Source organism: Erythrolamprus reginae, chromosome Z (assembly GCF_031021105.1).
Source record: "Erythrolamprus reginae isolate rEryReg1 chromosome Z, rEryReg1.hap1, whole genome shotgun sequence".
NCBI lineage: Eukaryota > Metazoa > Chordata > Lepidosauria > Squamata > Dipsadidae > Erythrolamprus > Erythrolamprus reginae.
Window position 1 is genome coordinate 89,658,219 of NC_091963.1, and position 11,782 is coordinate 89,670,000.

Consider the following 11,782-nt stretch of genomic DNA (forward strand, 5'->3'; position numbering starts at 1 on the left):
CTCCCTTGCTCTCTCTTGCTATCTCTCTTTCATTCTCTCTCTTTCTTTCTTTCTCTCTCTTTCTCTCTCTCTTGCTATTTCATTCTCTCTCTCTCTGTCTCTCTCTCTTGCTAGCTCTCTTTCTTTCTCTCTCTTTCTCTTTCTCTGTCTCTCTCTCTCTCTGCCTCTCTTGCTATGTCTCTCTTGCTCTCTCTCTCTTTCTTTCTCTCTCTTCCTTTCTTCTCTGCGGAGGCCGGCAAAGGTTTTTCTTATTTTAAATGTTCCGGGTGGCAGGGGGATGCGGAGCCCGCACGCACACACCCCCGACATTCCAAATCCTGCCTCAGCTGTGAGAAGAAAAAAGCGCTCGGTGAAGGGACTGCATGCAAGAGGGGCCGGGCGGGCGTTAGCAGCCCAATGAGGAGGACGAGAAGCCGCTGCAGCCACCCCCAATCCCCCCCCTTCCCTGGGTACCTTCCAAAGGCCCCTGGAAAAAGGCAGGAGGTCGCAACGAGGTGCGAGGACAAGCAGGCAGCTTGGCGGAGGGGAAGCGCTGAGGGGCTCTCCTCCTTCCCCACCCCCGCGCTTCTCTCCAGCCCTGGCTTTTGCTTCGCCCGCAGATTTCCCCGCAGTTCAAAAGGAGGCAAGAGGTGGCCTGGATGAAATTGCGGGGAAATCATGGGGCGAAGCGAAAGCCAGGGCGGACTCGCAAAGGCGGGCTCAGGCTGCATGAGGAGAAAGAGGTGGAGGGAAAGAAGGCGACGGCAGCGGGACCTGCAGCTCGGTGGGCGTCTCCTCATGGGATAGAATCCTCTCTTTCTCATGCTGCTCCCACCATGGCTGCGCGCGGTCCCGGCGCCCCTGCTGAAAGTCGTCCTGTGGCTGGTCTTGGGCTTTACGGTTGCTTCCTGGTTCCCTCTCCTCCCTCCGCCTGTGTCTACCGCCAGCGCCTCATTCCTCGGAGCTGCCGCTTCCTTCCAGGCAGCCCAGCCACGCTGCCATAGAAAGTGCAGAGGTTATTGCCGCCACCTCTGCCTCCATTCAGGGAGCCACCGTGGTTGAGCTGAGCGAGAAGAAAAGACGCGGTGACCACGGTGGCTCCCTGAGTGGAGGCAGAAGCGGTGGCAATAACCTCTGTGCTTTCTACGGCAGCGTGGCTGAGCTGGACGGAGGGAAGCGGCAGCTCCCACTCGAGGAACCCACGGCAACGGGCAACGGCTTGGTGGGAGGCGACGGCGGGAGACACAGGCGGTGGGAGAAGAGGGAACCAGGAAGCGACTGTGAAGCCCAAGACCATCCACAGGACGACACTCAGGCAGGGGCGCCGGCAGCGCCCCGCCCAGCTGGAGCTTCTCGCGGCACACCTGGCCATGTCTCGCGGCACACTAGTGTGCCGCGGCACACCGGTTGGGAAACGCTGTATTAGCTGATATGGGGAGGCAAATAATCAGTGGCTTGTGCTTCAGGCTCTGCTGATGTTTGCTGCAAGGAGATAAATTGCTGGCAGGCAGAGACCAGAGAGTGGGGGTGGCTGGGTGGGGTTACATTTGGTGTATAAGACACACTCAAGTTTTCACCCAGGTGCATCGTATATGTCAAAAAATACGGTATATAAAGCAAACAAATAAATGAACGATCCAAAGACTTCTAGTTGGCATAATGAAATAGGTCCCTAAAATTGTTGATATACTTCTCCGTGACTTGAGTGATACTATAAAGTGTAACTGATATTTTAATATTATCGATATAGTAAAACTATAGTACTAGATCTATAGTTAGTACCTATCTATCTCTAGATCTAACCTTCCATAAGGTGATGGTAAATGTCTTTTATGATGTATTCATTGAAATCTCAACAACTGGAATGGAATGAGTAACTGTACATTTGTGGAAAATAGAAGTATTGTAGACTTAATTTATTTAGACTGCAATAATATATTTGACAAAATAAACTGCAGCCTATTTCTTGGTAAATTATAACAATGTGGAATAGAGTATACTACCACCAGATGAATTTGAAACTGACTGACCAACTGCACTTCGCAGGTAGTTCTCAATGGAATTACATCTACATGGAGCAAAAAAAAGCAGTGGAGTTCCTCAAAGTTCTATCTCAGGACCAGTATTCTTCAACATTTTCATAAATGATCTAAATGACCTTGACAGACATGAACACTGAGCCCTAGCCAACAAGATGCAGTTCATGTTGAGAAAAAGTAAAATCCTACCCATAAGTAAATGCCATATTTTCCAGCGTATAAGATGCACCTTAGTTTTTGGGGAGGAAAAGAGGGAACAGAATCTGCTTACCAGATATTCATCTGGCTAGTGTCCTTAGTCTGGTCAGCTTCAGCTCATTATTTTATCCCGTTCGGGCTTTCAACAACCTTATTCCGAGAGATTAACAATGAAAGAGTTTGCAAGTCAGTAAGAGTGGGGACATCATTCTGAGCAAGTAGAGCAATGGGAAAAAAACCTGCAAAGACTTAAAGCCTCAAAAACATTCTTCACAGAGGGTAACAATGAAAGAGCTTGCAAGCCAGTAAGAGCTGGGAACATTGTTAGCACCTGTTTAGGGCTGGAAAGAAACATTTGGAGCAAGAAGAGCAATGAAATAAAAAACCCTGTAAAGACTTAGGGCTTGGAAATCATTCTTCAGAGAGTAACAATGAAAGAACCTGCAAGGTTAGAGGTGAGAAGATCATTAGCACCCAGTTAGGGCTGAAAAAAAAAGCTTTGAAAAAGCCGCATTCAGAGTTTAAGATGCACCCAAATTATCAGCCTTTTTTAGGGGGGGAAAGATGTCTTATACGTGAAAAAATACAATGCACAGCTATAAAATAGATAGTATTTGGCTCATCAGTGGTAACTGACCCATAGAAATAGCAAAGAATCAGAGAAATCCAGGTGGGCAAGAGGGGGGAACCCCTCACTCCTTTGACCTAAAGGCAGCTGTTGCTACCTGCTTCCTCTTCCTTCCCATGCTGAAGGGATCCCCTCCCCTCTCGCTCGCTCACTTTGCAGCCAGCACCTTTCCTTTACTGAATTGATCCAGCCGGGGCAAAGTGCCCCCTTTTGCCTTTCCGTGCCCAAACGCTCCGAGAGGCAACCTCGTACCGGGTGTATGGGAGGCAGCGTGAGGGAGTCACTACCAATGTTCCCTCTAATTTTTTTTCGGGGTGGGTGGAAAAGTATAGTGTCTGAGCGGCAGTCCCCTTGGGACTGGGCGGCATAGAAGTACAAACAAACAAACAAACAAACAAATATAATAAATCCCTTCTTTTTTATTAAAAGAAATTAATAATAAAACAAAACCAAACTCTATTACTATTAAAACTAAAACAACCAGCAAATACAAAAACATAACTATTAATTAAAACAGGTGAGGGCTGGGGGGGGTTTTCCTGTTATTATTTCAGTGCTTTTACCATATGCTTTAAATCAAGAGTCACTTCTCTCTCTGTTTCTCTCTCTTTCCTGTCATTCTCTGCCTCAATCATTTTCTCAATTCTCTTTCCCCCCTTTTTTCCTATCATTTCACTCTCCCTCTCTTCCTTCCACTCCTCTCTCTCTCTTGCTTTCTTCCTTTCTCTCACTCTCTTCCTTCCTCTCTCCTCTCTCACTCTTTCTTTCTTGCTCTCTCCCTTCCTATCTTCTCTCTCTCTCCCTTCCTTTCCTTCTCTCTTCCTTCCACTTTTTCTCTTTGTCTCTCTCTTTTCCTTCCTTCCCCTCTTCCCCTCCCTCTCTTTCTCCCTCTCTCCCTTTATATTTTTCTCTTCCTTCCTTCCTCTCTTCCTCCCTTTCTCTCTCCCTCTCGTTCACTTTTCTCTCCCTTCCTTCCCTCCCTCCTTCTTTCCTCTCCTCTTTCCCTCCCTCTATTTCCCTTCTTTCTCTCCACGTCTCTGGCAGGCAGCTGGCTTTGCTGACCGGCACAAGGCTCAAGCCAGCTGCCTGGGAAAGCCAGGAAGGTCCTCCTGCACCCCCCCCAGCCGAAAATACAATGGAGGTCTGCCGCTACCAGCTTGAGCCTCCCGTTGCTCCACCCCGCTTCACCTGTCATCCTGGACCTCCGTTGTGTTTTCGGGGGGAGCGGCAGGAAAGCCCTATGCCGGCCAGGAAATGTAGCTTTCCGGGAAAGCAGCACGCTTTTCAAATGCGCTGCTTTCTTGCAACTCTTTCCTGGGCAGGGGGGAGGGAGGAGGCCACTCCCCCCCCCAGGAAAGAGGTGCAGGAAAACAGCATGTTTAAAAGGCGCACTGCTTTCCCGGAAAGCCGGCTCTCCTGGCCGGCATAGGGCTTTCCCGCCGCTTCCCCCCGAAAACACAATGGAGGATGATAGGCAGGGCGAAGCGGGGTGGAGCTATGGGAGGCTCAAGCAGGCAGCCTCCGCGTTTTTCTTTCAGCGGAAGAGAAGAGGGGGCGGATCGGGCGGGGGGCAGCGCCTTCTACTGCCGGCGCCTCCCCACCCTCCCCATGGGCTGGCAGGGGGATGGGGAGTGCGCGCCCGTGGAAAAGGCTGCGTGGGGGGGGTATTTTGGGGCACGCGCGTGCTCACATGCGCAGCTTACAGGCAACGGTGGTCACTACAACAAAGTGGTTTATTCCCTCTCCAAGCGCGCAGAGAAAGGAAAACGCTCCATTTGCTCTGGGCTGCCCAGAGCAAAGGGAGCGTTTCTTTTCTCTGCGCGCTGGCAGAGGTTTATTCCCTCTCCAAGCGCCCAGAGAAAGGAAAATGCTTTGTTCACTCTGGACTGCCAAAGCCTCCTTAAGCACCATTGAAAGGTTCCTCTGGCAGCCCAGAAAAGCCTGAGATGGCCGGGACTAAAGGGGGAATAGCAGGAAACTGGCCGGACCTTCATGCCGCTCTCAAATTTCCTGGGATATATTTCCGGGCTTGGGTTCTTAAGTAGAAAATAGTTCTTAAGAAGAGGCAAAAAAATCTTGAAAAGTTCTTAAGTAGAGGCATTCTTAGGTAGAGGAACCACTGTATATTAATGCCAGAAAGTTTTCTTAAATGTAACCACACTAACTCTTTCCAATTATTTAAATAGATCTACTAAGTCAGGATTTAACTCAGCTGCTTTTTCTTAATACTAAACAGCACACTTACATTTCAGACTATACTTGTATAGAGCTGTTAAAATTGATGTGGCTTTCTGAAAATATACATTATTCTCTGCTATTTAAAAGAGGATACAATAGCATTGGGCGTCTTCAAATCAAGCATTTATTTTAAAAAGCTTTCATTTTGTTATGTTGTCTCTAGGTAATAATAAAGCAGTCTTTAAAAAATAAGTCTAATAATTTAAACCTTCTAAAGACATTTATAGTTATTGACTTACTTCCTTGCATCCAGATTCAGCAACTGATTAGCACAAAAAAATAAAATTCTGGCTCTCTCTCTCCTTTCTAATTTGCCTCCTTGCAGCTTTAGTTTCATTTTCATTTTGTGGCTTGCTTGCAGCCTCAAATCAGCTGAGGGTTGGAAAGTTGATAATCATTTGCTTGGCTTAACAGGCTCTGTGCTGTTCGCTGTGAGGAGGTAAATTGCTGGGAGGCAGAAGCCAAAGGGTGGGAGTGGCTGGGTGGATGAATCTACATTCAGTGTATAAGATGTACCCACGTTTTCACCTTCTTTTGGGGAGGTAAAAAGGTATATCTTATACTCCAAAAAATACAGTAACCAGTGGAGCATCTCGCCTTCAGAAGTTGTAGATGCTTCATCCCTGGAGGCTTTTAAGAAAAGATGGACAGCCACTTGTCTGAAATAGTGTAGGGCAGTGATGGCGAACCAAAGGCACGGGTGCTACAGGTGGCACGCAGAGCCATATCTGCTGGCACGTGAGCCGTTGCCCTAGCTCAGCTCCAACATGCATGTGTGTGCTGGCCAGCTGATTTTTGGTTCTCAGAGGCTCTGGGAGGGCATTTTTGGCTTCCAGAGATCCTCGGGGAGAGGAAGGTGTTTTTACCCTCCGCCGGTTCCAGGGAAGCCTTTGGAGCCTGGGGAGGGTGAAACACGAGCCTACTGGGCCCACCAGAAGTTGGGAAACAGGCCATTACCGTCCTCCAGAGGGTAGGGGAAGCTATTTTTGCTCTCCCCAGGCATTAAATTATGAGTGTGGGCACTCACGTATACTTAATAGCACACGCGCATGCTCTTTTGGCACCCAAGGACAAAAAGGTTCGCCATCACTGGTATAGGGTCTCCTGCTTGAGCAGAGGGTTGGACCACCAAGGTCCCTTTTATCTCTATTCTGATTGATTATTTAAGAATTGCTAAGCCCAAAATTTCCATTATTAAATGAGATAGGCATTAAGTGAGTTTTGCCCCATTTTATGACCTTTCTACCCACAGTGGTTAAATAAATCGTTCAACGAGTTAAACATTAAATTTATGGGTTTTAATGTTCTTATCATTTGACTTGTTTATTATATGCACTTTATTGTTGTAAGCCGATCCATTGGAATTGGGCGGAATAGAAGTCAAATAAATTAAATTAAATTAGTATCATGGTTAGTGAATCCAGCTTCATTGACTTTGCTTGTCAGAGTGTTACAAACATCAATATCTTCATACCGGGACATACCAGCAGTTATCATCAGTTACCCAGCTTCTTAATTTTGATCACATGAACATGGAGATACTGCAATGGTATTAAGTGTGAAAAACTATCATAAAGTCACTTTTTTCCAATGCCATTTAACTTTGAACAGTTATTAAATAAATGGTTGTAAGTTGAGGATTACTTGTACTGTTTTATTGCTATCTATTGTATCTATTTCTGTTCTAACATCAACAGAAAAATGTATCAATTTCATTTTCTATAATCCATGATCTTCAAATGCTCCTCTATTATCTTAGTTCCCAAGAAACTTTCTATTAGGGAGCTGAATAACTTCAGACAGATTGCCCTGACATATGCATTTAGGAAGAGCTTTGAAGAGGTTAGTACTGGCTTGCCCAAAAACTATCACATATCTGCTGTTACACCCCTGGCAGTTTGTTTATCAAGCAACTAGACTATCAGATGATGCTATCAACATGGCACTATAATATTGCAACATCTTGTATCCCCAGAGACCTATGCCCAGTCCTTTTTAGACTTCAGTTTCAGCATTCAATTACCATCATTCCAGAAATTCAGCTAGTTCTGCTTGTTCCTTCCATTGTTCTTCTCTTTATTTACCAATAACTGTATATCTAAGGAAAACTAGTGAAGTTTTCAGATAATACAACAGCCACTGGTTTCATTTGAGACAGTGATCTGTATACTGTATAGAAAACCACATCAAGCATCTGGACAATCACATAAGTGAATTGGTGGTCAATGTAATTTTTGCTAGCTTTCCTCGTTGCTTCTTGGTCCTGCAATGTTTGTGTGCCAATGGGATACTTGGAAGTGGAATGATACCATTCCATTTCTAAATGCCCCACAGGCACTCAAACACATTTTGTCCAGAGACTGGAAACTTCTGGGGGTCATGGTCTTGCACAACTTAAGGCACCCATCCGCTTTTGCAGAGAATGGGTGTCTGAAATCCTGTGAGATTTCACCTCACTGGGGCATGCAAATGCTTTTCCAGCTGAGCATGGAAGCCTTTGGAGGAGACTCAGCGAAACTGCCCACCATTCCAGAAGTGGCAGGCAACCTCGGTGAGTCAGAGAAGCTGAGCAGAGCATGCTCATCCTGCTTTCCCTTTGCTCTCATCGCTCACTGGGAACACTGGACATAGAAAAAAGAGAGACTGGAGAGAAGACAGCTCACTCGGTATTCGAAAGGGAAGGTGTTTCTACAGGACTGCTTGTGGAAACCCAGCATAGCAGAATGATTGTACAAAGCAATTGCATGAAGTATCTATGGGTGGGGGAAGGTCTTGGGTGCTCTGAAGCAAGTGGCCTGTTCCGTCATTAAGCCCACTCTGAGATACCTCATATGCACTTAACAACCCACAATTTGATTAGTAAATACATGCCGAAAAGAAGGGAATGATCACAGTCAAATTACATGAGTCACTCCTATGAATCCTTGGGTTACAAATGTAGTTAGCAGGCTCCATTACAGTCGGAACTCGAGGATTACCTGTACTCTATTTCATTCCACTTCTCAATGGTTCTGTCTTGCCCAAATTAAAAAAAAAATACAAATACTACAAAAACCTATCCAATCAAAAAGTTATACAAAGTATTAGAATCAATTACAGTTGGAAGCAATTTATTGAAGTGGATCTCCTCATCCCATTTATTTTCTATGATAATTTTTCATAAGGAGCTACGATTTACCATTTCCTTTTGCTGTCCTACAGGTTTCCTGGATATCCTGGATGAAATGGACTATTGATAGCCAAAAAAGCTTGGTCCACTATTCCACTATTTTAACAATATATTGCTTAAACGATAGAATAGCTAGAGGAACTCAGCCAGATACATTAAAAATGAAAAACTAATGTATTCTTACAGTATGATACACATTAAACTTCTCTTACCTCCTTGTGCTGCTTTCCAAGAGCATGTGTTTGCCACAGTAGTTCATTCTTCACAGTCACGTTGCACAGAGAGCAACTTAAATTCCCCAAATTGTTATATGTAGTCTTGCAGTTAAGAAAATTAAAAAAATAATTTCTTAAAACTACAGCACTTTTAAACACTATTCTGAACAATTAAGAATGCAATGCAGCTACACTTTTTTCTGTGACTAAAGCTTGAAATACAATACCTGAATTGCTATTTTTCATTGTGACTAAATTGCTATTATTTTTCCCTGTGACTAAAGCTTGAAGTAAAATACTTAAATTGCTATTTTTTTCACTAAATCTCTGGAAGAACCAAATGCAGATAAGGAAAGCTATCTGGTTACAAATTATATTTTCTTTTTTAAAATCAGTTTGGGTTAGGAGTTGGTGAGCACTGTTTGTTAAATGCACGCTTTAAATTCCTTCATGGGCCTGAATGTTCCTAGTCTTACAGCAGTTCATTTGGTGATCATTCGAAGTTACAACAGCACTAAAAAAATGAATGACTGTTTTTTACACATGACTATTACAGCATCCCTATGGTGATATGATCAAAATTAAGAAACCTGTCAACTGACTCATTTATTGAAGTGGCCTCTGCTCATGTGATCACTTTTTGTGATCTTCTAAACAAAGTCAATGGGAAAGGCAAATGCACTTAACAACCATGTTGCTAATTTAACAACTGCAGCAATTCATTTAACAACTGTGCCAAAAAAGTTTGTAAAATGGGGCAAAAGTCACTTAACAAATGTCTCCTTTGCCAAAACAAATTTTGGGCTCCACTGTAGTCCTTATGTCAAGGATTACCTGTAGAGAATGGAGGAAACTGATCGCTGCAGGAATCTGCTCTTCTCTTGAATATAAACCGGCCTCTAGATTACATTTAAGATATTTTACCAAATCCTTTATTCTTCCTCAGTATAGCATACTAAACATCCTACCAGATTTGTTGTAGCAGAAAGGAAAACATACACAAATCTACGAACTAAGAGGGAGGAGCTTAAAAGAAATTAAAGTTTTTTCATCCAGTTAACCCATTCCTTTAGGGTTTTGATCAGATTGCGAACTCTGACGTATAATCTTGTGTTTTTGTTTCAAACGTGCATAACACGTTATTGACTGCTATAAGAAACAAAATATGAAGGCTAGCGATAATAAACTAAAATACCTATTCTACAGGGGGGGGGGAAGCACGGAACGAGATTAAGTTCAGTCATTTCCAGTGAGCAACCGAGACAGACAAAATTCAAAAAACAAAAGAAAACTCCAAACCCTCCCTGTCGCAGAAAAGTGCAAAAGGCGGGCATCTCGCCCGAAGAAAATATAGGATATCTAACGTAGGGCGAGTCAATTTTCTTTTTCCCCGCAGCTGATTCGCGCTGTTTGGTTCGCATTAATCTCCGCAGCTCCCCTTGTCCCAACGTACCAACAGATCGTCGCGGTTCTCGGCCCGAACTCGAAGTAGCCATGGCCGCAAAACAAAACCCTTTGCCAATTTCTCTGCCACGAGACTCAAGGCAAAAAAATCGCGATCAGAATTGCGCCGGGGTCGCAGAGATTGTACGTCACGCGGAAGCTGTCTCAAAATAATAATTCTCTGTGACTGTTGCTTCATTGCGGAGTGGGGTGGGGGTGTCGTTTTAAAACTAATCCACCAAGGAAAATGCAAATCTCTTGAGACTGAAAATGATGCCATAAAGATTTTTCTTAACATGAAGGGATATGAAGCCGAAGTATTTACAGTAGATGCTTTTGACATATTTTCCCATGTTAGATGTGAGGTCTGCCTGATTCTGAAGAAATGAGATTTTCTGTAATTCAGATTTTATATAAATAGGAAATTGCTGTTTTAAAAAAGTTTAATAGATAATATTTCTATAATCTATAAGCATTAGCTAGTTAAATAAATCAGAACTGTCAGTGTTCTATCAGCATGTTATGAAACAATACAGAATAACAACAGTTGAAAGGGTCTTTGGAAGTCTTCTAATTCAGTCTTCTGACACAAGTAAACAATTGTGTAATAAATAGAGACAATTTTTAAATAAACAATTACAACAAAACAATTGGAAATTTTTTGGAAAAAGTAATATTTCTTCCATGTTTTAAATGTAAAAAAAGAGAAAGTACAAAACATTTTATATATAACAATAACAGAGTTTAAAGAGATCTCCATGCCCAAGAAGCAGACTCCAGTCTATACTATTCTGGACAAAGTTCTATCTAATCTTTTCTTAAAAACTTCTAGGAATGAAGCACCCACAACTTATAAAGGCAAGCTGTTCCTTTATATTGGTCAATTGTTCTCACTGACAGAAAATATCTCCTTAGTTCTGGGCTACATCTCTCTCTGTTAGTCTCCCTTCCATCCGCCCTCCCCACCTGGTCAGGTACTTTGGGATAATAGATTGACCCCTTCCTCTCTGTGACAGTCCTCAAACATTGGAAAACTGTTATATCAACCCAGGTGGGGTTGCTACTGACCACTGCTACCAGTGCACGTGCATACATCCCAGTGAGATTTTGCTTCTATGCATGTGCAGGAAGCAAAATTTTGTGAAAGGACATGTGCACATGCAAGATTTCTGTGGTTTTTGTGCTTCTGCGCATGTGCAGAAGCAAAAAATCATTGAAATCCCATGTGTGCATTCCCTCATGAAATTTTGCTTCCTGCGCATACTTCACTCTCCCTACTCATCTCTGTTGCTTTTCTGAGAACACTTATGCAGTTGCTAAGTTTTGCTCAATTTTCTACAAGCTCATGAACCGCACACCACCCACCCCCACCCCCAAATCCTCCATATTTCCTGGAGTTTACTCAAACCCATGCCCACTACATCAATGACACGATTTAATCATCTCATAATCTGCTATCTCCCCCTTTGCTTTTAATCTTTTACAATATTAATAGTCTTTTTCATTGAGTCTGTGTTCTTATTGGGTGACAAAAATATTTGAGCTTCAGCTTCTGTCTTTCAGAAACTCAGGGTTGGTTTTCTTTAGGATTGAATGATTTGACCTCTATGTAGTCCAAGGGACTCTCAAGAATCTTCTCCAATGCCATAATCCAAAAGCATCAATTCTTTGGTGGTTAGCACTTTTAGAGTCCAACTCTCAAAGCCAGACATTACTACTGCAAAACCATAGTTTTGATATAGACCTTTGCTGATAAAATAATCTCTTTGCTTTTTAATATGTTGTCTAAATTTGCTATAGCTTTTCTCCCAAGGAGCAAGTGTCTTAATCTCATGCCTGCAGTTTGTTTCTCTCTCTCTCTCTCTCTCTCTCT

The 11,782-nt window shown here is 43.4% G+C and overlaps 1 protein-coding gene across 1 annotated transcript in view; it reads right to left on the reverse strand.

Annotated features, from left to right (window-relative positions):
* The window catches only part of ZNF830 (zinc finger protein 830), a 63,670-nt gene extending 53,649 nt beyond the window's left edge, over positions 1-10,021 (reverse strand). Inside the window, exons 1-2 of the mRNA XM_070728897.1 lie at positions 9,826-10,021; positions 8,464-8,563 (exon numbers count right to left, since the gene is read on the reverse strand). Of these exons, the coding sequence (XP_070584998.1) occupies positions 8,464-8,563; positions 9,826-9,962 (237 nt within the window). The 5' untranslated portion in view covers positions 9,963-10,021. The remainder of the gene's footprint in view (positions 1-8,463; positions 8,564-9,825) is intronic.
* Positions 10,022-11,782: the final 1,761 nt, after the last annotated feature.